This window comes from Phacochoerus africanus, chromosome 5 (assembly GCF_016906955.1).
Source record: "Phacochoerus africanus isolate WHEZ1 chromosome 5, ROS_Pafr_v1, whole genome shotgun sequence".
NCBI classification, from domain to species: domain Eukaryota; kingdom Metazoa; phylum Chordata; class Mammalia; order Artiodactyla; family Suidae; genus Phacochoerus; species Phacochoerus africanus.
In genome coordinates this window covers 32,487,568-32,508,982 of record NC_062548.1, presented here as the reverse complement: position 1 = coordinate 32,508,982, position 21,415 = coordinate 32,487,568, and the positions used below count along the sequence as shown (strand labels likewise).

Here is a 21,415-nt window from a genome sequence, read left to right as displayed (position 1 = left end):
GGGGGATGTGTTGATAATGGGGAACTGGGGGGGGCAGGGGACATGTGGGAACTCTGTGCTTCACATTTAATTTTGCTGTGAACCTAAAACTGCTTTAAAAAATACTCTACTTTTTTAAAAGGTAATTTTACCTCATTTTCGTTTAAAAAAAAAGTTAACAAAGATCACGCAACCCTTGCAGAACAGTTGCTAGAAAATGAAATGCCATGTGGCTGGGAAGCCTTGTCCTAAATGCCTTTAAAGGCATCTTCTCACAAATGTTAAGCCTTCATGTACACTTGGCTTTAGGTTAAAAGAACACATCAAATTTTACATAATCATACTGGCATGTGAGTCATACACAAATGTGTTCTTGCACATAATTATAAAGCTATTAGTCCATTCTAAGCAAACATATAGACTGAGCTTAAATTTATCATCTTCAAAAGCCACCTCTATTCCTGCTACAAATCTCTACATTGCCAAAGTTTTAAACATTTTCTTTTCCCAAATCCCTCTTCAGGTCCAATTTCCACCCTATTTTTGTGTAAATCCAAGCTTTTGCCTAAAAATTTTCCTGCATTCCTGAAGGATAACTTCTCTCAAGAACCCCATGAAAACTACTGATGTACTAATTTAGTTTATGAGAATAGTCTGCTGGATCCTCTATATTTATTTATTCATTTTTTTAGGGCAGAATGTGTGGCATATGGAAGTTCCCAGACTAGGGGTTGTAATTGGAGCTGCAGCCTTCACCATCTCCACACAGATCAGAGCCGAGTCGGCGACCTACACCACAGCTCATGGCAACACCGGATCCCTAACCCATTGATCGAGGCCAGGGATCAAACCCGCATCCTCATGGATCCTGGCTGGGTTTGCTACCGCTGAGCCATAACTGGAAGTCTTCTTCTATACTTGTCTTTTCCTTTCTTAAGCGTCTCAGCTCATGCACCTATTTAAATTACTAGAATGCAAATTAACTGGCACAGTCCAAAGATCCTGTGTTTAGAAATTTCTTCTCAACTTTTGAAGCAACCAAGTCCTCTACTATGGATAATCATAAAAATATTATAGTATCTTAAAGACGGTTTTCACTTTTCCAAATATAAAAATGTAACACTAAATATGCTTTTTATTTATTTATTTTTGTTGTTGTTGTTGTTGCTATTTCTTGGGCCGCTCCCGCGGCATATGGAGGTTCCCAGGCTAGGGGTCGAATCGGAGCTGTAGCCGCCGGCCTACGCCAGAGCCACAGCAACGCGGGATCCAGCCGCCTCTGCAACCTACACCACAGCTCACGGCAACGCCGGATCGTTAACCCACTGAGCAAGGGCAGGGACCGAACCCGCAACCTCATGGTTCCTAGTCGGATTCGTTAACCACTGCGCCACAACAGGAACTCCTAAATATGCTTTTTAAATCCTATGTAGCCCCACAGATTACGACACTGTCCCCTCAGAAATAACACCGCCAGCCCCTAGCACTGCTACCCTCTGAGGAGTAACTGTCCCAGGGGGACACAGCTGATGCCAGGACACGTTCATTAGGAAAAGTTTCCCTCCCTCCACCTCACCCTCCAACCCTGCAACAACCTGGTAGCTGGAGATCCCAAAGAAGGCTTAGGGAGCCCTTGCCAAGCATTGTTTTTTTTTTAGGGCTGCACCTGAGGCATAAGGAGGTTCCCAGGCTAAGGGTCAAATGAGAGCTACAGCTGCCAGCCTACACCACAGCCACAGCAACTCGGGATCCAAGACACATCTGCAAACTGCACCACAGCTCTCGGCAATGCATGATCCTTAACCCACTGAGTGAGGCCAGGGATCGAACCCACATCCTCATGGATACTAGTCGGGTTTGTTACCGCTGAGCCACAACGGAACCTCTCTCCAAGCATTCTGATTCCCAAGTACATCTCTTGATGACAGAAAAGTCATAGGAACACACTTTGCTCAAAGTAAGTTGCTTAATTTTTTTATTATTAAATGATACAAAGTATAAAAGTTGCCTAGATACAAACAAGTTACAGAATAACACATACAAATGCACTATGGACTACATGTGACAATTCTGTTTAGCTTCTACTTTAATGATCTTATATTAGTATCCAAAATGATCAACTCTAGCACTTTTTCTTAATCTAGTCCTGTGTGAGTACAATTCCTGAGGTAAACTTAGTGTCCACTGCCAACAGCCTTGGATGTAAACCAAATCCTCTGAGAAGAATTCAGATATTTATATTCCCACATGTAATACAATAGAATGAATAATTGTAATCAGATACTACAGATTTCATTTTAAAAATGGAAATGAGTCCTTACAATATTTCTACATCTGTGTACATAATTTTTTTTGGCCATGCCAGGTCACGTGGCCACAGATCAAACCCACGCCACAGCAGTGACCCAGGCCGCTACAGTGACAATGTCTGATCCTAACCCACTGTGCCACCATGGAACTCTAGTATATGTAATTTTAGCCCACCAATAAGGCCTCTCAAAATCCTTTGACTTGAAAAGTATGCTTTAAGGGGATTTCTTTAATAATATTCTGCATTCAGGAGTTCCCATCGTGGCTCAGTGGAAATGAATCTGACTAGCATTCCTGAGGACACAGGTTCGATCCCTGGCCTCACTCAGTGGGTTAAGGATCTGGCATTGCCGTGAGCTGTGGTGTAGGTTGCAGACTTGGCTCGGATCCCGTGTTGCTGTGGCTATGGCTTAGGCCAGAGGCTACAGCTCCAATTAGACCCCTAAGCCTGGGAACCTCCATATGCCGTGAGTACAGCCCTAAAAAGACAACAACAATAATAATAATAATTTTATGCAATCAGATTAAAAATTCTTTGTTCATTAGCACCAAAACTAAAATCAAAAGTTTCAATAATTTCCCAAAGCACACAGACTCAATACCCTGAAAAGAATGTCAATTCTGCCGGAGTTCCTGTTGTGGCGCAGTGGTTAACAAATCCAACTAGGAACCATGAGGTTGCAGGTTCGATCCTTGGCCTTGCTCAGTGGGTTAAGGATCTGGCATTGCTGTGAGCTGTGGTGTAGGTCGCAGATGCGACTCGGATCCCGTGTTGCTGTGGCTCTGGCGTACGCTGGCGGCTACAGCTCTGATTGGACCCCTAGCCTGGGAACCTCCATATGCCGCAGGTGCAGCCCTAGAAAAGGCAAAAAAAAAAAAAGAAGAAGAATGTCAATTCTGCCATTAAAGCCCTTATCACCTTCCCTTCGGAAAAGGTTTAAGCTAAACGTTGCCCGTGTATAGGTGCCCATGCCATTCTGAATACACCTTATGACTTGGTCAGTCAGGCTCTGTCTACTATAATAGTTTGCTGTTTCCAGGAAAGTCAGCCTGAAGACTGAAGCCTGAAGACTTCATATTATAAAAATGGCAACAAATATCAAAGTAGCATTTGAGAGATAACACTGGAAGAGCTCTTACCATTTTTCTACCCCAAGAATAAAAACTGACATCTAACAAGCCTTTCGGAGCCCATCTAAGTAGGCGTTGGCCCTTTCGTGGCTCATCTTGTAATTGCACAACTGAAGGCCATGTGGAGGTTGAACAATGCCATCTTTTAGAAGGTACTTTCTGGTATTTTTCCTAAAGCCTGTCTCTTCATGCTCATTTCACATTCTTCATGTAATAAACTCTTTGTTTTACTTGGAATAAAATTAAAAGAATTATTCCCCCCCACCCACCTTTTAATTAGGTCTTCTAGGAGAAGCCAAAAGGGTCTAAGGAAAGAAAAAGTACATTGTTTCCTAGTTTAAAAGTTTAGATAGTCATTTAGATATTTAAACCTAAATATAAATGGTTATCTGAAAAATAACTAGCCCTAGCAAAAGATCAAACTTTATAGGACTTATAGTTTTGTTGGCTTTAGTATTCTTTAAAAAAAATTTTAACATGAATGAATTTTCCTATAAATCCACATAATTCCAGCCTGAAGGAAATTTAATTAATGTGCCATGGTAAAGAACAGAGCATATGGCTATAAAGATCTGATTTTTTTCTTTTTTAAGAAGAATTTACAGGGTACTTAAAAAAAAAAAAAAAAAGAGTTCCCGTCGTGGCTTAGTGGTTAACTAATCCGACTAGGAACCATGAGGTTGCGGGTTCGATCCCTGGCCTCTCTCAGTGGGTTAAGGATTCAGCATTGCTGTGAGCTGTGGTGTAGGTTGCAGACACGGCTCAGATCCCGCATTGCTGTGGCTCTGGCGTAGGCCTGTGGCTACAGCTCCGATTCGACCCCTAGCCTGGGAACCCCCTTATGCCACGGGTGCAGCCCTAGAAAAAGCAAAAAGAGAAAAAACAAACAAACAAAAACACCCAAAAAAACCTTTTCATTTCTCACAAATTAAAGGACCTTTAAAATATTCCTAATGGAGTTCCCACTATGGCACAATGGGATCAGCAGCGGCTCTGCAGCGCCAGGACATAGGTTCCACCCCTGGCCTGGCACAGTGGGTTAAAGGATCCAGCGTTGCCAGCAAAGGCAGCCTAGGTTGCAACAGTGGTGCCGATCTGATCTCTGGTTCAGAAACTCCATGTGCTGCATCGCAGCCAAGAAAGGAAAAATAAAATATTCCTAAAAACCATACATCTTCTTTCAAGTCAAATCCAATAAGCTAGATGACAGAGTCAGCTTTTATTCACAGACATGGTAAAACAAGAGGGGCTAAAGGTTTTGCAGAAACTCACATTTCTACAAAGTACAAAGACTAGTGATGAATTCTGGTGACACTGGGAGAATAAATAAGTTATTTAATACATACAAGTTAAAGATAAAAGATGCCCCGGATGGATATGTCATCTCTTGGCTGCAGGAAGGCGCACGTCTTCTGCATTGGGGCTCCTCCTCTGCTCCTTCTGTGGGCAAGGCAGGCGCTCCTCTGCAAGGAACAGAGGCCAAGGTCAGCACTCAGCCCAAGTCAGACTCTCTACATATATTTTAGGGTGTTATATATTTAATATTGCATGAATTCTTTAGACAGCTTAGTACAATGAAAAAAGGTATTTATTAAACACTATTCAAGAAATCAGAAATGTTTAGCACTAGGGACTCAAATTATTCGGAAGTGTTTCTTGACTATTTTTTTTTAAGGGAACAGAGTATACCCTGGCGTAAACCTATGTGTAAGTCCTGGCAAGCTTCTCTTACACTATGTAAGGAATGGAATTCACAAGAAAGGACTGTGTGTTCAATTAATATTTTGAGGGATGCCAAAGCTCAACTAGAGGGAAAAAACTCCAGTTTTCAACTAGATCCTCCCAGTAGCACCCTCTTGTGGCAAGAAGAAAACTAGCACAGTTTACATCTTTTTACCCAAATCAGAACTCTGTCCCCAAAATTGCAGAAAATGTTCTTCAGCCAAAAACAAGACAAGAAAGTTCTACGCAGATTCAGAAGAGTCCAGAGCCCTGTGCCCATACACTGTGCTCCAGAATAGAAAAGAAAGGGCCCTCGTGATGGCTGCTCCCTTTCTTTTATTCGGCGGTGGCGGGGGGGGGGGGGGGGGGGGGGGAAGGGGGGAAGGGGGGGGGTTACAGGGCAGAAGTATTTGAAATAAAAGAAGCTGGAATTCCTATTGTGGTGCAGAGGAAACGAATCCAACTAGGAACCACGAGGTTGCGGGTCACAGACGAAGCTTGGATCTTGCATTGCTGTGGCTGTGGCTGGCAGCTCTAGCTCCGATTAGACCCCTAGCCTGGGAACCTCCATATGCCATGAATGCAGCCCTAAAAAACAAACAAAAACAAAAACAAAAACAAAACAAAAATACAAAAAACAAAAAAACTAAAAAGAATATCTAAATGCGACAAAAATGTGATGCGCAAACTAAATTCCTAAGAAAACATGACCCCCTAAACTCCCCAAACATTTACAACTAAAAAACCCCAAAATCTTTTTAATGACCATTTTGATAAAAGGAGACAAAGAATATAAATTTGGACAAATTGTCAGAAATAGGCAATTTCAGCACAAAAAACACAGACTGGATTTGAACATTCTGAAGCTGACTGTACACACAGTCTTGTTAACACAGAGCAGCTCATCATCCTTGCAAGTGATGGGCTAGCCAACACCGACAGAGGTCTGGATCTCAGGTGAAAAGCTACCTTCCTCAATTTCAGGCAACTTTGCTGGAAGAACAAATTAACAACATCCTGAGGGCAAAACCATTTGAGGTTTTCTAGAGACGTGTTATAAAAGGATGAATGTTCTTTGTGTACTCAGTCGATATGCAATAAAGTTGAGCTGATAATGATTTTTCTAATATAAAATATCTGGGCTTTTATTTACAGCAAAAACTACTTTGCTTTCAATATTAGCAGCATTACTGAACTGGCTACCACTTCAAAGGTGACTGCCTATTATATGAACCTTCTTCATTTTCTTCAGCACTTTGCAAGTGTTCATAAAAGGAGTGCTTTCATGTTGGCATGCTTTGGACTTATTTTTAAATAAAAGAGAACTTGGAGTTCCTGCTGTAGCTCAGCGGGTTATAAACCTCACTAGTATCCATGATTTCAAGGGTTCGATCCCTGGCCTCACTCAGTGGGTTAAGGGTCTGGCGTTGCCGTGAGCTGTGGTGGGGGTCACAGACACGGCTCAGATCCCAAGGTGCTGTGGCTATCGTGTCAGCCAACAGCTGCAGCTCAGATTCAACCCCTAGCCTGGGAACTTCCATATACCGTGGAGGTGGACCTAAAAAGCCAACCCCCTCCAAAACAAACAAACAAAAACCCCATAAATAAATAAAAGAGAATTTAATTTTAGTGTAACGAGAAGGTATATAATCTGAAGAGTAATTATTTCGTATCTTTATAACCTTCTCAGTGTTGTCAAATGAAATTTACATACCACAATTCTTCACAAGTCACTGCACACAGAGGTCCCTGTTGTGCGAGGAACTTTTTTGATAATCAAGAAAAATAACAGGCAGTATCATTATTCTCCTATTAGTGCACTCAGCCCCCCTTCCCAGTCTTCCACAGACCAGGTACCCAAAGCTTTATTGACCTGAATTGAATTCTTTGATGTCTCTGGCACTTTATACAGAGGAGCCAAAGTAACCCAAGGATGCGTGCATCCTCTCTACTTTGCCCCACCCCATGTCCCCATCAGAACTAAAATACCAACGTCACAGGTCTGCTGCAGTGACGCGTGTTAATGCGTACAATACCCACTGGTGACAATTAAATACGAAAACTAGGATTACCATGTATTCTCGATAAGCATGTAAACTTGTAAAGCCTTTTCGAAGGGCAATTAGACAGTATCTACTATTTTTTTACATTTCTATTATCTACCTATTTTTTTTAATATGCCTATATTTCGAAACAGCAACTCTACTGTTAGGCATCCACATAAGAAAACTACTTGTGTGGACAAAGAAGTAATGCTACCATGCAATACTGTAAAAGCAAACAATTTAAAGCAAACGAAAGTCTATCAGGAAAGAGTGATCAGCAACAGGCCTATGGAATACTGCACAGACTTAAGACTGAGGTAGAAGCTGGTCTAGGTCTAGAGCGAAAGAAGCAAACTGTAGGATAATATATGCAGAAACAGAGCATATAAATTTAAATCTGTAGCAATGACTTCTGAAAGGACACCCACCAAGCCGCTCCCTCCTGTGGAAGGGAGGAAAATGGAGGAATTAGGGAGAGGCGAGGAGGGAGAAGGTTAAAGAGAATTTCACATTATAGCACTGATGTTGAGAGATTACTCATGTGCTCTGTAGTTTTGTTCTGCTTCTTAAGTACTTGCCAAGTGGTAGGCACTAGTGACAATTCCTTACCAATACTTGAAAAAGGAACTAGGGAAACTTCCCCATATTCATTCTTTAAGGGAAAAGGGCCCAGGAATGGCAATCAGGGTGCTGATTCTGCTAAAAATGATCAGCTACAGGCTTTAGATGAGTCAGCAAACCTCTTAGGCTTTGTTTTTTCAATTGTAAAATATTCGACGGGAATGATTTCTTCTCCAATGCCCCATCAACTCAGAATTCTAAGACACACCGAAGAATAACTCCTAGTTAAGTCAGAACTGACCTCTAAGAGATCACCCGGCTTCACAAACAGATTGCTTTCAGATCTTAAGAGACATGGCAAATATGTCATATGATCAATATTGCTCATGGCAGTTTAGAAAACTATAAAAGACAATTTACAATTTAGCTCTTTCTTAAAAATTTAGTTCAACAGTCAGGGTTTATATTCATTCTGATAATTAGCTGCCTGAGTCCAAGCTATGACTTTCCTTAAAAAGAGAGATCAATTCTCTGCCTTAGAAAGATCAGAGTTCCCGTCATGGCACAGCAGAGACAAATCCGACTAGGAACCATGAGGTTGTGGGTTTGATCTCTGGCCTCGCTCAGTGGGTTAAGGATCTGGCATTGCCATGAGCTGTGGTGTAGGTCGCAGATGCAGCTCAGATCTGGCGTGGCTGTGGCTGTGGTATAGGCTGGCAGCTATAGCTCCAATTAGATCTCTAGCCTGGGAATCTCCATATGCTGCAGGTGCGGCCCTCAAAAGACAAAAACAAAAAAGAAAAAAGAAAAAAGAAAGAAAGATCAATTATCTGAGCCATAAACCATTCAATTCAGATTATCAAACTGAGGTCCTACTGCTGACATAATCAAAACGACTGAAAGCTCAGTGGAAGAATGAGCGTGCTTAGAAGAAGTACAAGCTGTTCTCCTAAGAATTTACTCTTTGTAGATAACTACAATGCTACCACAAAAAGTATTCTCCCTGCAAAAAAAGAATCCCAAAGATGCAAAGGACACATAAACCTGTGACTTCTTTATCTACATTCAGCAATCTTGCCTTTTTTTCAGTCTTAGAGGGGGAAAAAAGTTGTTAACTTGATAAAAAGCTCTTTCTTCAGTATGATAAGGATCTAAGCTGCTCCAAAGAGTGCAAATCTATGTGAAAATCAAGCTCTTCAATACTTCTCTATAGAAATTACACCTAAGAATTGTTTCCAGTCATCTCCCCACCCCTTTCAAGAATCTCTTTTCAAAAAGCATTTTGTTTTCTTGAGGATAAATAACACAGGCTAACTATATTAGATATAAATGGAATTAAACTATCACTCAAATTCTCAGGAAGAATTATTCCAAAGATAAAAGTAGAGAGGAAGAGAAATAGACTTGTTGAGAGCTAAATGATTAAGTCTCAGAAAACTCATACCCATTTGCTTTCTTCCGCTAGGTTGTCTGCCATGATTTGGGTTTGGAGGCTGAAGTGAAGACCCTTTCAGAAATGCCTTTTGGATGTCATCCTTAGTTCCATGCAAGAAATGAGCTAAAATCCCATATAAAAGAGGTCTATAGCAGGGAGAAAACCAAAAATCAATTTAATGTGCAAAAATAGCAAAAGCTTAAAAACATCTATTCTTTAAAAGGCGGCCTCTAACACCAAATATAGCCAAATAATTCACTAGACTTAAAAGAAGAAAGCTGCATAGTTATTATCCAAATTGCAAACTGTTTGTGCTTTTTTAGATTCAAGAGTACCATTTCACTCTAAAGACAATTTTAAAACCCAGAGAAAACATGTTAAGTTAAATTTCATCTAAAGTGAAATACCATTTCAAGTAATGCATAGGAATTCCGCTTCTAAACTCCAGAGTCCAGTATAAGACTTCCCAGTACCTAACACTGCCTGATGAAAAACAACTACTCAATAAATACTTAGTGGATAAATAAATCCTTGCCTGGGTTCAAATTCTGACCCTGCCACTTGACCTCAGCGAGATTCTTAACATCCCCAGCTTCATAAACATTTCTTCCTCTAAATGAGAATAAGCCTAGTTCCTACCTCACAGGGCAAATGAATTAATAAATGACCAAATGAATTAATAAATGTCAAGTGTTTAGAAGTGTGCCTGGCCCATATTAGGTGGTAATTAAATGCAATCTACAGAGGTCAGGTAAGAACTAATATTTAAAAAGCTACTTTATGGTTCACAAAACACTCTTCCCTCTCTTCATCTTGTTCTTACCTTGTGATGCCATAATCATCATCCCCAATTTATAAGAAAACCACAGCTCACAGGGATCATAGAGATCACTTAGATAATAAACAAAGTTTACACTTGAACCCTAAGTCCCAAGTTCTTTTTCTTACAGTGTGCTGCCAGAAGATTTAAATTAGTGCCCTTGCATAAATGGAGGCAGCTGTGATGACAACAAAGCGAGGTCTGCCCTGGAGTTCCCGTGGTGGCTGAGCGGGTTGAGAATCCTACTAATATCCATGAGGATGTGGGTTCGATCTCTGGCCTTGCTCAGTGGGTTAAGGATCCAGTGTTGCCATGAGCTGTGGTGTAGGTCACAGATGCATCTCAGATCCTGCATTGCTATGGCTGTAGCTTAGGCTGGCAGCTGCAGTTCAGATTCGACCCTGGGGCCTGGGAACTTCCATATGCTGCAGGTATGGCCCTAAACAAGCAAAAGAGCAAGAGCGAGAGAGGTTTGCGCTTGTTTTCAATCTCACAGCTGAACTGGCCTTTCTGAGTTTCCATCTATGAGCATGTGTGAGAGTTTAAAGTATGACATCCTTTCCCTTCAAAAGGTAGAGTCTAGTTGCCCTTTTCTTGAATATGAGCTGAACTTACTTCTCAGGAACTGAGTAAGGCATTCAGTCACAACTTCAGAGGCTAGGTCATAAATGGCATTGTGGCTTCCTCCTTGCCTTCTCTCTTGGTCACTCTCTTTGGGGGAAGTCAGTTGCCATGTCATGAGGACACTAAGCTGTACTATGGAAAGGGCCATGTGGTGAAGAATGGCGGCCTCCTACAAACAGCCACGTGAGTGAGCCACAGAGAAACAGACCCTCCAGCCCCAGACAAGCCTTCAGCTGACCATATCCCTGGTCAACATCTTCACTGCAATCTCATGAAAGAGGCCGAGCCAGACCAGTCACAGAAGCCACTCCCAGGCTGCTCACCAAAGATAATGGCTGCTAGGTTTTTGTTCTGGTTTGGTTTGGTTTTTTGCTTTTGAGGGCCATGCCTGTGGCATATGGAAGTTCCCAGGCTAGGGGTTGAATCGGAGCTACAGCTGCTGGCCTACACCACAACCACAGCCATGCTGGATCCTTAATCCACTGAGCAGGGCCAGGGATTGAACCTGCATTTTTATGGATAGTAGTTGGGTTTGTTTCCACTGAGCCACACTCCAGTGTTTGCTGTTTTTAAACCACCAAATTCTGGAGTAATCTGTTATAAAGCAATAAATAACTAATGGCACACAAAAACAATTTTTTCCATACCACAAGGAAACCAAGAGAGTAAGTTTCTCTATTTAATAGACATCTCAGCTCTTACAAAAGCATCATCCATGAATACAAAATACGTCTCTGCCTACTTTAAACCAATGTTTCCCAAAGTGCTGACAGGTCAAAGGTTTTTTAACTTAAAAAAGTCTATTTTCCAAATTTACAATAAAATTTACCTAGGATTTAAAATTTTTAAGATTTAACTATTTTTAATGTTACTAGAACATATAGAACAAGTACATTTAACCTGCAACTATGGTGAATATTAAAGTTTCTTTTTTAAAAAAAATTCTAAGTTAACAACAGATAGTTGCGTTTTGGGTTTTGGGGTTTGTTTTTTTTTAGTTTTATTGAAGTATAGTTCATTTACAAGGCTGTGATAATTTCTACTGTACAACAAAGTGACCCAGTCACACACACACACACATACTCATTCTCTCTCAGATTCCTTTCCCACATAGATAATCACAGAGTACTGGGCAGAGTTGTCTGTGCTATACAGCAGGGATAACTGCTGCTCAAGTACAGCTTCAAAATGCCTTGTTTGCAATATTGAAAAACGAAAATTCTGAAAACTAATTTTCTTCATAGATTTGGCACAAACTCATTTGGTGGCAGGGCTTGACCTAATCTAAGGCTGTTGTACACTTTCTCCTACAAGACATTAATGTGACTGTGGAGTCCTGCTTCCGACTTCTGCTGGCCGCACACCTGGTGTTTGGTGTCGGGAACATATGACTTTTTGAAATTGGAAAGCTTTTCAATGGAAATGTTTGAAACAAAGCAGTAAGCGTCTTTTAGTAGGCAAACTGTTGGCAGTGTGTTGGCATACGTTGGAGAGAAATGAGCCCAACAGCTCCTGAGCAGCACAGCACTGAGGTCGGACAGGGGCTACTGCGGAGGCAGATGTGATAGGACTCGCAGAACAATGGGAGGAAAAATGAGCAAGAGCCAGAAAGGCAAGTGAGAGCTTGGATCAAGACCTGAATGGCTATACGAGGAAGCTATGAGGGGGGTGTGAAGAGATGAAAATAACAGATTTGATTTTTGGACACAGTGAGTTTGAGACACCAGCAGAAATGTGGGCCCACAATTCAGGAGATCTGTTAGATCTGAAGCAGAGTCACACGCATGGAGGCATTAGTAAAGACTTGAGAATACTTAGAAAAGTGGGCAGTGGGACAAGAGGAAAAGAACGTTAAGGATAAAACCTCGGAGGAGTTCCTGCTGTGGTGCAGTGGGTTAAGAATCCAACGAAGCAGCTTGGGTTGCTGTGGAGGTGGGGGTTCGATCCCCAGCCCGGTACACTGTGTTGAAGGATCCAGCGGTGCTATAGTTGTGACTCAGATTCAATCCCTGGCCCAGGAACTTCCATATGCTGTGGGCGAGGCCATTAAAAAAGTGAAAAAATAGAAACAACAAAGACAGTAAAGGGTCATAAAAGACAAATGACAGAAAGTGTTTTAGGAGTCCTGTGATATAGGTTACAGATGTGGTTCAGATCCTGAGTTGCTGTGGCTGTGGGTGTAGGCCGGCAGCTGCAGCTCATATTGGACCCCCACCCTGGGAACTTCCATATGCCCCATGTGCAGGCCTAAAAAGAAAAAAAAAAAAAAAAAGTGTTTTAAGGAAGAGTTCTCGATATTACAAAATGTTGCAGTAACTCAAGTAAAACTGAGCTTCTCCAACTGGAAATAGATATATACCCGCTCAGTGCTGGGGTCTTGGTACAAAGTACAGGATAAAGGTGGCAAGTGATGCTGGAACATGAATTTTACACAAAGACCCCGGGGAGAGTTCAAATTAATTGACTTGTCACTCAAAACTTTTCATAGTCCAAAGCAACTATTATACCGTGAAATAGAGTGGAAAAAAAGTCTATAAGCCTTCAAAAGAGAAAGCATAAGACTTCAAGGAAATTTCTTGCTGGGGAAGGTTGCTCTGAGCTAGGTTCCCAGGCCTCCTAGGTACTTTTTTTTTTTTTTTTGCCATTCAAGCATCCTTGTGGAACAAGTTTAAGAAACACTAAAGTAAGAAAAAAAAACCCTAGGAGTTCCTGTTACGCCTCAGCAGGTCAAGAACCCAAATCTGAGAGGATGCAGGTTCCAACCCTGGCCTTGCTCAGTGGGTTAAGGATCCAGTGTTGCCACAGGCTGTGGTATAGGTTTCGGATGCAACATGGATCCAGTGTTTGTTATGGCTGTGGTGGAGGCCAGTAGCTGCAGCTTGGATTTGACCCCTAGGCTGGGAACTTCCATATGCCGCAGGTTCAGCCCTTAAAAACAAAAAATCCTACTAGGAAGTGCACAGTTTTGGTATAAACAGTGAGGGGAGAACTTAAAAGGCAGATGAGGCAAAAGGGGTAATAAAATGAAAGGAGCGGGTTGATTTTCACTAAAGTCAGTGGTAAAAAGGAATGGATAGGTTTTTGTAAAGAGGGGAGATTTGAGTCCTTTCCTAAGTTGAAGTGCAGGAGGCAGTGAGCAGGAAGAGTTAAATGTGAGGAAGAAAACACCTGCGAGAGCACAGCCTCAGACAAAAACACAAAGATGGATCAAGAAGCCAAGAGGTGGGACCCTTAGAAAAAGCAGGGGGGCCCAGGCCTCTGAAAGCACAGGCATTTTAGCTCGAGGGCAGACTTCACTACTGCACACCTTGGATGTGGTACAGCGCTAGACACACACTGGACCAAAACAAATACCTGCTGAATTAAAATGAAATAAAACCACCACTAGGCAATTATGACTCCAATACAACAATATCTGAAAACTGATTTTTTAACAAACTTCTTACATTGTATTATCCTTTGATTCTTCAAATGCGTTGAGTTCACGGATCAGAAACTGTCTGTCCAATGGAACTACAGGTTGACCAGATTCTGGGGGGAAAATCAAACACTGAGTCTTTATTAATCTAAAAAGTGAATAGGATTTTGATAAGAACCCCATTTATAAGGTATACACATTTTTAGATTTTAGAAGAATGATACTGGCACACACCAAGGCAGAGCCAACTGTACATGATTTTATGACTTTGCAAATATCTACTTTGTTACATGCATAACCTCAATTCAGTTTAACATAAATTAATTTTTTAAACCCCCAATCTTGAGTTGGGAAAATACTGTTTCTACATAGTAGATCTCCTATTTTCTAAGAAACCTGTGAATTAAATACATGACAGCACTGATGTCCATTTGGTGGCAATAAGTCTAAAAGTAAAACGAACACTAATATCAAGTGCTGTCAAAGATACAGGGCACCTGGACCTCTCAGGCTTTGATGGTAGGAGAAAGAAATGGTACGTCCATTTACACAAGTAAGCATACACTTATCCTACACAGCCCAGCAATCCCACTCCTAGCTCTTTACCCAAGAGAAATGAAAACAATGTTCAGATGAAAACTTGTAAGTGAATGTTTATGGAAATTTGCCTCATTATTGCCAAAATCTAGAAGACAATCCAAATGTCCATCAGTTGATAACAGGCAATTTGACCCCGCAATACCGGAATGCTATCTGGGGGGAAAAAACAGCATAGTCACAAATGTGCTATGCTGAGTAAAAGAAAGCAGATGCAAAATACTATATCCTACATGGTGTCATGTTATGACGTTCAGGAAAAGGCAAATGATAGGTACAGAAAACAAGAGATCAGAGGTTGCTGGGGTTGGGAATAGTCTATAAAGGGGCACAGGGAATTTTTAAAAATTTATTTTGTCTTTTTAGGGCCACACCTGAGGCATATGGAGGTTCCTAGGCTAGGGGTCTAATTGGAGCCACAGCCATGTCAGATCTGAGCAGAGCCTGCGACCTACACCACAGCTCATGGCAACACTGGATCCTTACCCCACTGAGCAAGGCCAGGGATCAAACCTTTGTCCTCATGGATGCTGGTCAGATTCGTTTCCGCTGAGCCATGACAGGAACTCCTTTTTGTTAAAGTATAGTTAAGGTACAATGTTGTTAAGACAGGAAATTTTTTCAGGTGATGGAAATGTTCTATATCATGATTGTGACTAGTGGTAGTTACATAACTGTATGAATTTGGCAAAATCCAAAATCTATATACTCAAAGTAGTAAATTGTATGTTAATTAAGTCTTAGTTTTTTTTTAAAAAAAGCCAAGACACTGTTGAAACAAAACTACTGTCACTATATTTCATTCTTGTATTAGTCCAAGACATCTAATTGTTAATATTTTCAGAGTTCTTGTTGTGGCTCAGTGGGTTATGAACCCAAGTATCCATGAGGATTCGGGTTCGATGCCCGGCCTCACTCAGTGGGTTAAGGATCTGGTGTTGTCATGAGCTGTGATGGAGGTCCAAGATGCATCTCGGATCCCACGTTGCTGTGGCTGTGGCATAGGCTGGCAGCTGCAGCTCCAATTCAACCCCTAGCCTGGGAACCTCCATATGCCATGAAAAAAGAGCCAAAAAAAAAAAAGAGAGATAAATATTTTCATATTCTTCCTTTCTGAGTATTAATGGTATACAGCCATCTTTAACAAACTGAGGAGAGTGAAGATGCTGATAAAGGTCCTTAAACCAAAAAAAAGTCATCAGTCTTTAGTTAAGCTATATGCTTAAGTAAAAGATCCGTAATATTAACAAAAGATCTATCAAACGGAAAGTTCCACCATCACAAATAAGGAATCCATTCTCTTTCAAAGTCTACTTCATGACCTCTTTTCTTTGATGAGGCATTTTCTCCGAGGCACCGAATATTCTTAAAGCACAGATTAAACCTTTCGCAAGGGAATCAAATGACACACATGCAAGGTGTCTTGCTCATCCTCCCAGCCTCATCTCCCCCAGCCCCGGAGTAATGCCGAGCTTGACTACTGTGCATATCCTTTCACGTCGTGTGCTTTCTTTCTTGAGAAATAAAATTTAACAGAGCAAGTAAATTTCGGTTTAACTGCTGACCCTCTCCCCCAGTACCATTTCTCTCCCATCCCTAGAATGAGTTTGGAGTTTACCTTCCCAATCCTTTCTTTCTTTTTTATTTAAATACAGTTGATTCACAATGCTGTATTAGTTTCAGATGTAGAACACAGTGATTTGAAATTACTATAGACTATCTAATTCTATTTCAATAACATGCTTTTACATACATTTTTATACATGCCTAATCAATACACAGTAGCACTATCTTGAGGCCTTATATCCAATGTTTTATACTTTTAATAAAGAACATATACATTAATCTGTATGTGTGTTTCTAAAGCATATACATAGAAAAAAGACTGGCAGCAAGTAGGAGAAAATGTAAATAATTGTTTATTCTCAGTATCAGGAATTACGGATAATTTTTTAAAGTATACACCTAGTTTAAGTGTTTATTTATTTCCCCCTACAATACAATAAGTATCATGAGAACCAGTTCCAGCTATGCAAAGAGTCCGTGGGATTTTTATGTCCCAGATGACACTGTTTAGTAATGAAAATAGATTTCTAAGCTAAACATTTTCTGAGAATTGGGGGAAAGGAAGAGACAGATTTTACCTCAGGTGATTAACAATAAATCACCTCTTACCTGCTATAAGGACAGATGCTGTATATTTATATTTGTTGAATTCCAAATACTCCCGAATTAATTCATTAATTAGAAGGTTTTCATGAGACAATGATGGTCGGGGTTCACTTTCATCATCTAGGGCATTGAAAACTTCAGCCCGAATCCTTGCTTTTAAATGCCCTAATACGCCTCTTTTTTCCAAGGTGTCCTTTAAAACTGTTAAATATAAAACATTTATTGCTTCAATTATAGAATAGATTTTGTCATTCTTAGGCATACTTTGAAGAAAAATGTTTAAAAGATAAATGGCATAACATCCACTTTGTCTACACATTGTGACACACTGAACAATCATCACATGAGCTACCACAAGCCACATTTGTAATAAAGTTCCTAAGTTGTGATGATTTACCATCCTTATATATTTAAGCAGATGCAAATTTATCTTTCTAACATTGTCACTGTCAGAGGCTAAAGACTGATACACATTTTTTTGTTTGTTTGTTTTTTTAGGACCGCACCTGAGGCATATGGAGGTTCCCAGGCTAGGGGTCGAATCAGAGCTGCAGCTGCCGGCCTGCGCCACAGCCACAGCTATGACAGATTCAAGCCGCACCTGCGACCTACAGCGCAGCTCATACGCCGGATCCTTAACCTAGTGAGCAAGGCCAGGGATCGAACCTGCATCCTCATGGATGCTGATCGTGTTCATAACTGCTGAACCATACACATTCTTTAGTGAGGAAAAGCAGGGAGAGAATTATACTCAGTTTACTGGGACCTGAACTTACCTCCTGATGTCCATATCTTTTCAAGAGTGGTTATCACTGTAGACAGGTTCTATATGTCACTAAAAACCCCCGGTCTAGAAATTAGATGATTAAAAATAACAAATACATTCCAAAAAGGAAGGACTATGTCATGTCTTTTGTATAAAAACTGATACCCAGAATCCTTGGGAAATGGCCCATTCTGAACAAAATGGTGTGTTTTGGTTTTTGTGGTTTTATTTGCTTTTGTTTTTTGTTTGTTGTTGTTATTGTTTATGGCTGCCCCTGTGGTATATGGAAGTTCCCAGGCTAGGGGTCAAATCAGGCTGCAGCTGAGGCCTTCCTCACAGCCACAGCCACAGCGGATCCAAGCCACATCTGTAACCTACACCACAGCTTATAGCAACACTGTATCCCCAACCCACTAAGTGAGGCCAAGGATGGAACCCACATCCTTACAGAGACAACATCAGGTCCTTAACCCTCTGAGCCACAACCAGAACTCCTTATTTGCTTTTTTAAAGACAATTTTGAGTTATATCCTTAAAGTAGTAAGACTCTGAAATTGTAAACCTAGTTAGAAATTTAACACATAACTTTCTAAATACCATCTTAAGGAATGAAGGATATGTATGCTGAATGTAATCTAACTTCTTGATGAGCAAGGATCTTTCTGACAAATATCAGTAGTTAGGACAATGTGATTTGGCTATAAATACTGTCATGGATAGGGCTGAATTGGTATCATTCCTTGCAATGGGCTGGAACCTTTTATTCTCTCAAGTTGTCCCTAGTGGCTAAGTTAACAACTCCAGAGAATCAACACAGTTCCCTCACGATGCCCAGAACAGAGTAAGAGTTCAATAAATGCTACCTGCAAGCATTACAATACTGTGCTATATACTATTGGTGTAAAAAATATTGCTTCATGCTGTATTGTGCCAAAGGTACACCACAACTGTGACAATTCATGAGAGGGAGCCCATATAGGCACTGACATAAAATTTTTTCAAGTTTTGATAAACAACCACAAAAACTTGGGTCATATGATTAAAGAGATACAATCTAGACTAGCCTTTAACCTTTCTTGCCCTTTATATTTAGATCATCCCCTGGACCTTTTTTTGCAGGAATGTTGAGTAGATTTATACCAATCAGACTTTGTAACAGGCCTATAAAAGGAAGGGACAGCTTTATTATGTTGGGATCATAGCCGAACCCTTGTCCTCTAATTCCATCTTTGGAAATCCGATGGAGAAACATTCCCCCCCCCTCCCCGTCTCTGCTCCTACCAGTTACTCTGTATTTACACACAGCACAGCCTCAAACTCATGAGAGAAATAAGAATTAATGACGCTGGAGTTAGGAAACCTAACAGATCTCATCACGACCTCAGTGGTGGATCACCAACTCCTGTCTCGGTTGCCCTCTCCACAATAATGGGCTCTACCTCTGAGAGGCGGAACCAAGGAAAGTGGAAAAATGTGAGGTGAAAGTGCTTTAAAAAGGTACAAATGAAAATGTAAACATTTTCACTGGGTTTCTCTTGAACGCTAAACACATTCATTGCTGTACAACAGAAACTGGCACAACACTGTAAATCGACTATAATTTTTTTTAAAAAGTAAAAATAAATAAAGCTTAAAAAACAAAAAACCCACCAGGAGTTCCCATTGTGGCTCAGGGGAAACAAATCTGACTAGCATCCATTAGGACACAGGTTCAGTCCCTGGCCTCGCTCAGTGGGTTAAGGATCTGGCCTTGTGGTGAGCTGTGGTGTAGGTCAGATATGGCTCAGATCCTGCATTGCTGTGGCTGTGGTGTAGGCCAGTGGCTACAGCTCCGATTCAACTCCTAGCCTGGGAACCTCCATATGCCGCAGGTTCGGCCCTAAAAAGATTAAAAAACGAAAACAAAACCCACCAGAAAACACATTCAGAACCTTGGAATGCAGAAAAAAAAAAACCCATAAAGGGCTCCTTACATCCATGCAGGACATCCCTGGTCCCCAGAGAGGTTTGGGGTTCCAAATTACCCTGACCTTCTCTGTTATCACGTTTATTACGACACATGTACCATAACAAGGTCTTTAGGAAGAGGTTCTTAACCTGGCTTAAATCCTTGGAAGCCACATGCACTATTAGAGGTGATCTTTGTTTCCTGGAGGAGGGTTCACCAATTCCTGGGAAGTCTATCCTTGTGGATAGGGGTACTTCTTTTTATTGATGGTTCACCAGCTCAGGGCTGCAAATATACATTACTCTCAATAGTTCCTGAATCATATTCTCAAATCATACCCTCCACGCCAAATCGCTAACAATTACTGATTGAGAGTCTAAATTCCCTGAAGGCTGGAACTGGTTTGATTAGCCGGGCAGCAACAGCATTCAGGAATTAAGGCCTGCAGACCTGGGGCAGCATCTCTAGATTCTCACTCTCTGCTGCTTTCTAGCTAAATTACTCCCGGCGAGCTGTTTCACTTCTCAGCACCTCCATCTCCTAATCTCTGAAATGGGCATAGGGTTGTTACACGGAATCAATTCACTAACACAAGTTGGGCAGTGCCTGACCCAGAAAGCTCCATCATAATAACTATAATTACTACTACTACCTGTCTGGATATCGATGTCAAAATTAACAGTGCACCAACGTTCGGAGCTTAAGCATACCAACAGTTGTGGAACTTTTCCCAGAAAGACTGGACAATGGCCAGCCCAGGCATCATTCTACTTCCAGTTTTCCCCAATGGAAACTCGGGACCTACCTCGCAGGGGGTTGTAAGGATTCAGGGAGATAACCAAGAAAATGGTTTAGGATTGTGTTTAGGTTTGTAATCATCAACCGAGAGGGAAAGGTCAGGCCCAAGGCCTCGCCCCTGAAAGGATCCAGAAGGATGCGCCAGAGCCCCCAGATGCAGGACTGCAAGCCTCTCAGGTACTTGTGGATCCTGGGTCTCCTCCAGCTCAAAGCCGCTTCAAAAATTGCCCCTGTGCCACCACATCCCTCCAGGGCCTTCGCCCAGCGGGCCACCACATCTGCCGGACGCAACGCAGGCCCCGATGCTACAGAACGACCCCCGGAAGAGCTGACTCTAGTGTTCCGCCCCCTCTTTTCGTCCCATCCTTTTCACAGGCTGAAGGCCGACGCGTCTCACCCGGCAAGCCTCCTAGTTGCACTCACCAGCCTTCAGCTCGGCGACAGTCGCCATTTTTCAACGGCCGCCAGGGGCGCGCCTCGGCCGTGCGCTTGCGCAGCTCCGCCCGGCTCCGCGGCATGGTCTGCAGCCAATAGGCGCGCTGCTCTGGCCGCTCCCAGTCCCGCCCCTCTCCGTTTATGCTCTCCGTGGTTGGGTGGGTGGTGACGGTCCAGACGGACCCCACCAATCAAGGAGGAGGGAGGGGAAGCCGGAACAGAGGCACATGAGCCGCCTGAAGTGCTTGTCGTTGCTAGTTAACCTGTATTAAGCCTGGGGTTCTCAAATTTAGCTTGCGTCAGAATCACCTGGAAGAGTTCTTAAAACAGATTGCCGTGCCCGCCCCTGGAGTTTCTGGCTCAGTAAATCTGGGTTGAGGTTCTGAGACTTGCATTTCTAACAGGTTCCTAGATGCTGCTGATGCTGCTGGTCTTGGGGATCACACCTTGAGAACCACTGTATTAAGAACTAGCTATGAGTCTGACACCGTGCTGAGTGCTTTACACGCTTTAGCTCTTTCATTTCTCTATTATCACAACATTTTACAAAGGAGGAAAGTCTTTTGAGTCCTGGAAAACTGAAGGGGCTTAACCAAGATCATCAGCAAAGGGTGGACGTGAAATTTGAATCCAGGTTTTTTCAAAGCATGTTCC

General features: G+C 41.8%; 1 protein-coding gene across 1 annotated transcript; it reads right to left on the bottom strand.

The window, feature by feature from the left end:
* Positions 1-4,620: 4,620 nt before the first annotated feature.
* Positions 4,621-20,810, bottom strand: CEP20 (centrosomal protein 20). Its single transcript, XM_047780436.1, has 5 exons — positions 20,750-20,810; positions 16,818-17,015; positions 14,074-14,158; positions 9,193-9,329; positions 4,621-4,883 (listed from the first exon to the last, which is right to left on the bottom strand). The coding sequence occupies exons 1-5, from the start codon at positions 20,775-20,777 to the stop codon at positions 4,801-4,803; spliced, it is 531 nt and encodes a 176-aa protein (XP_047636392.1). The 5' UTR covers positions 20,778-20,810; the 3' UTR covers positions 4,621-4,800.
* Between the last annotated feature and the right edge of the window lie 605 nt (positions 20,811-21,415).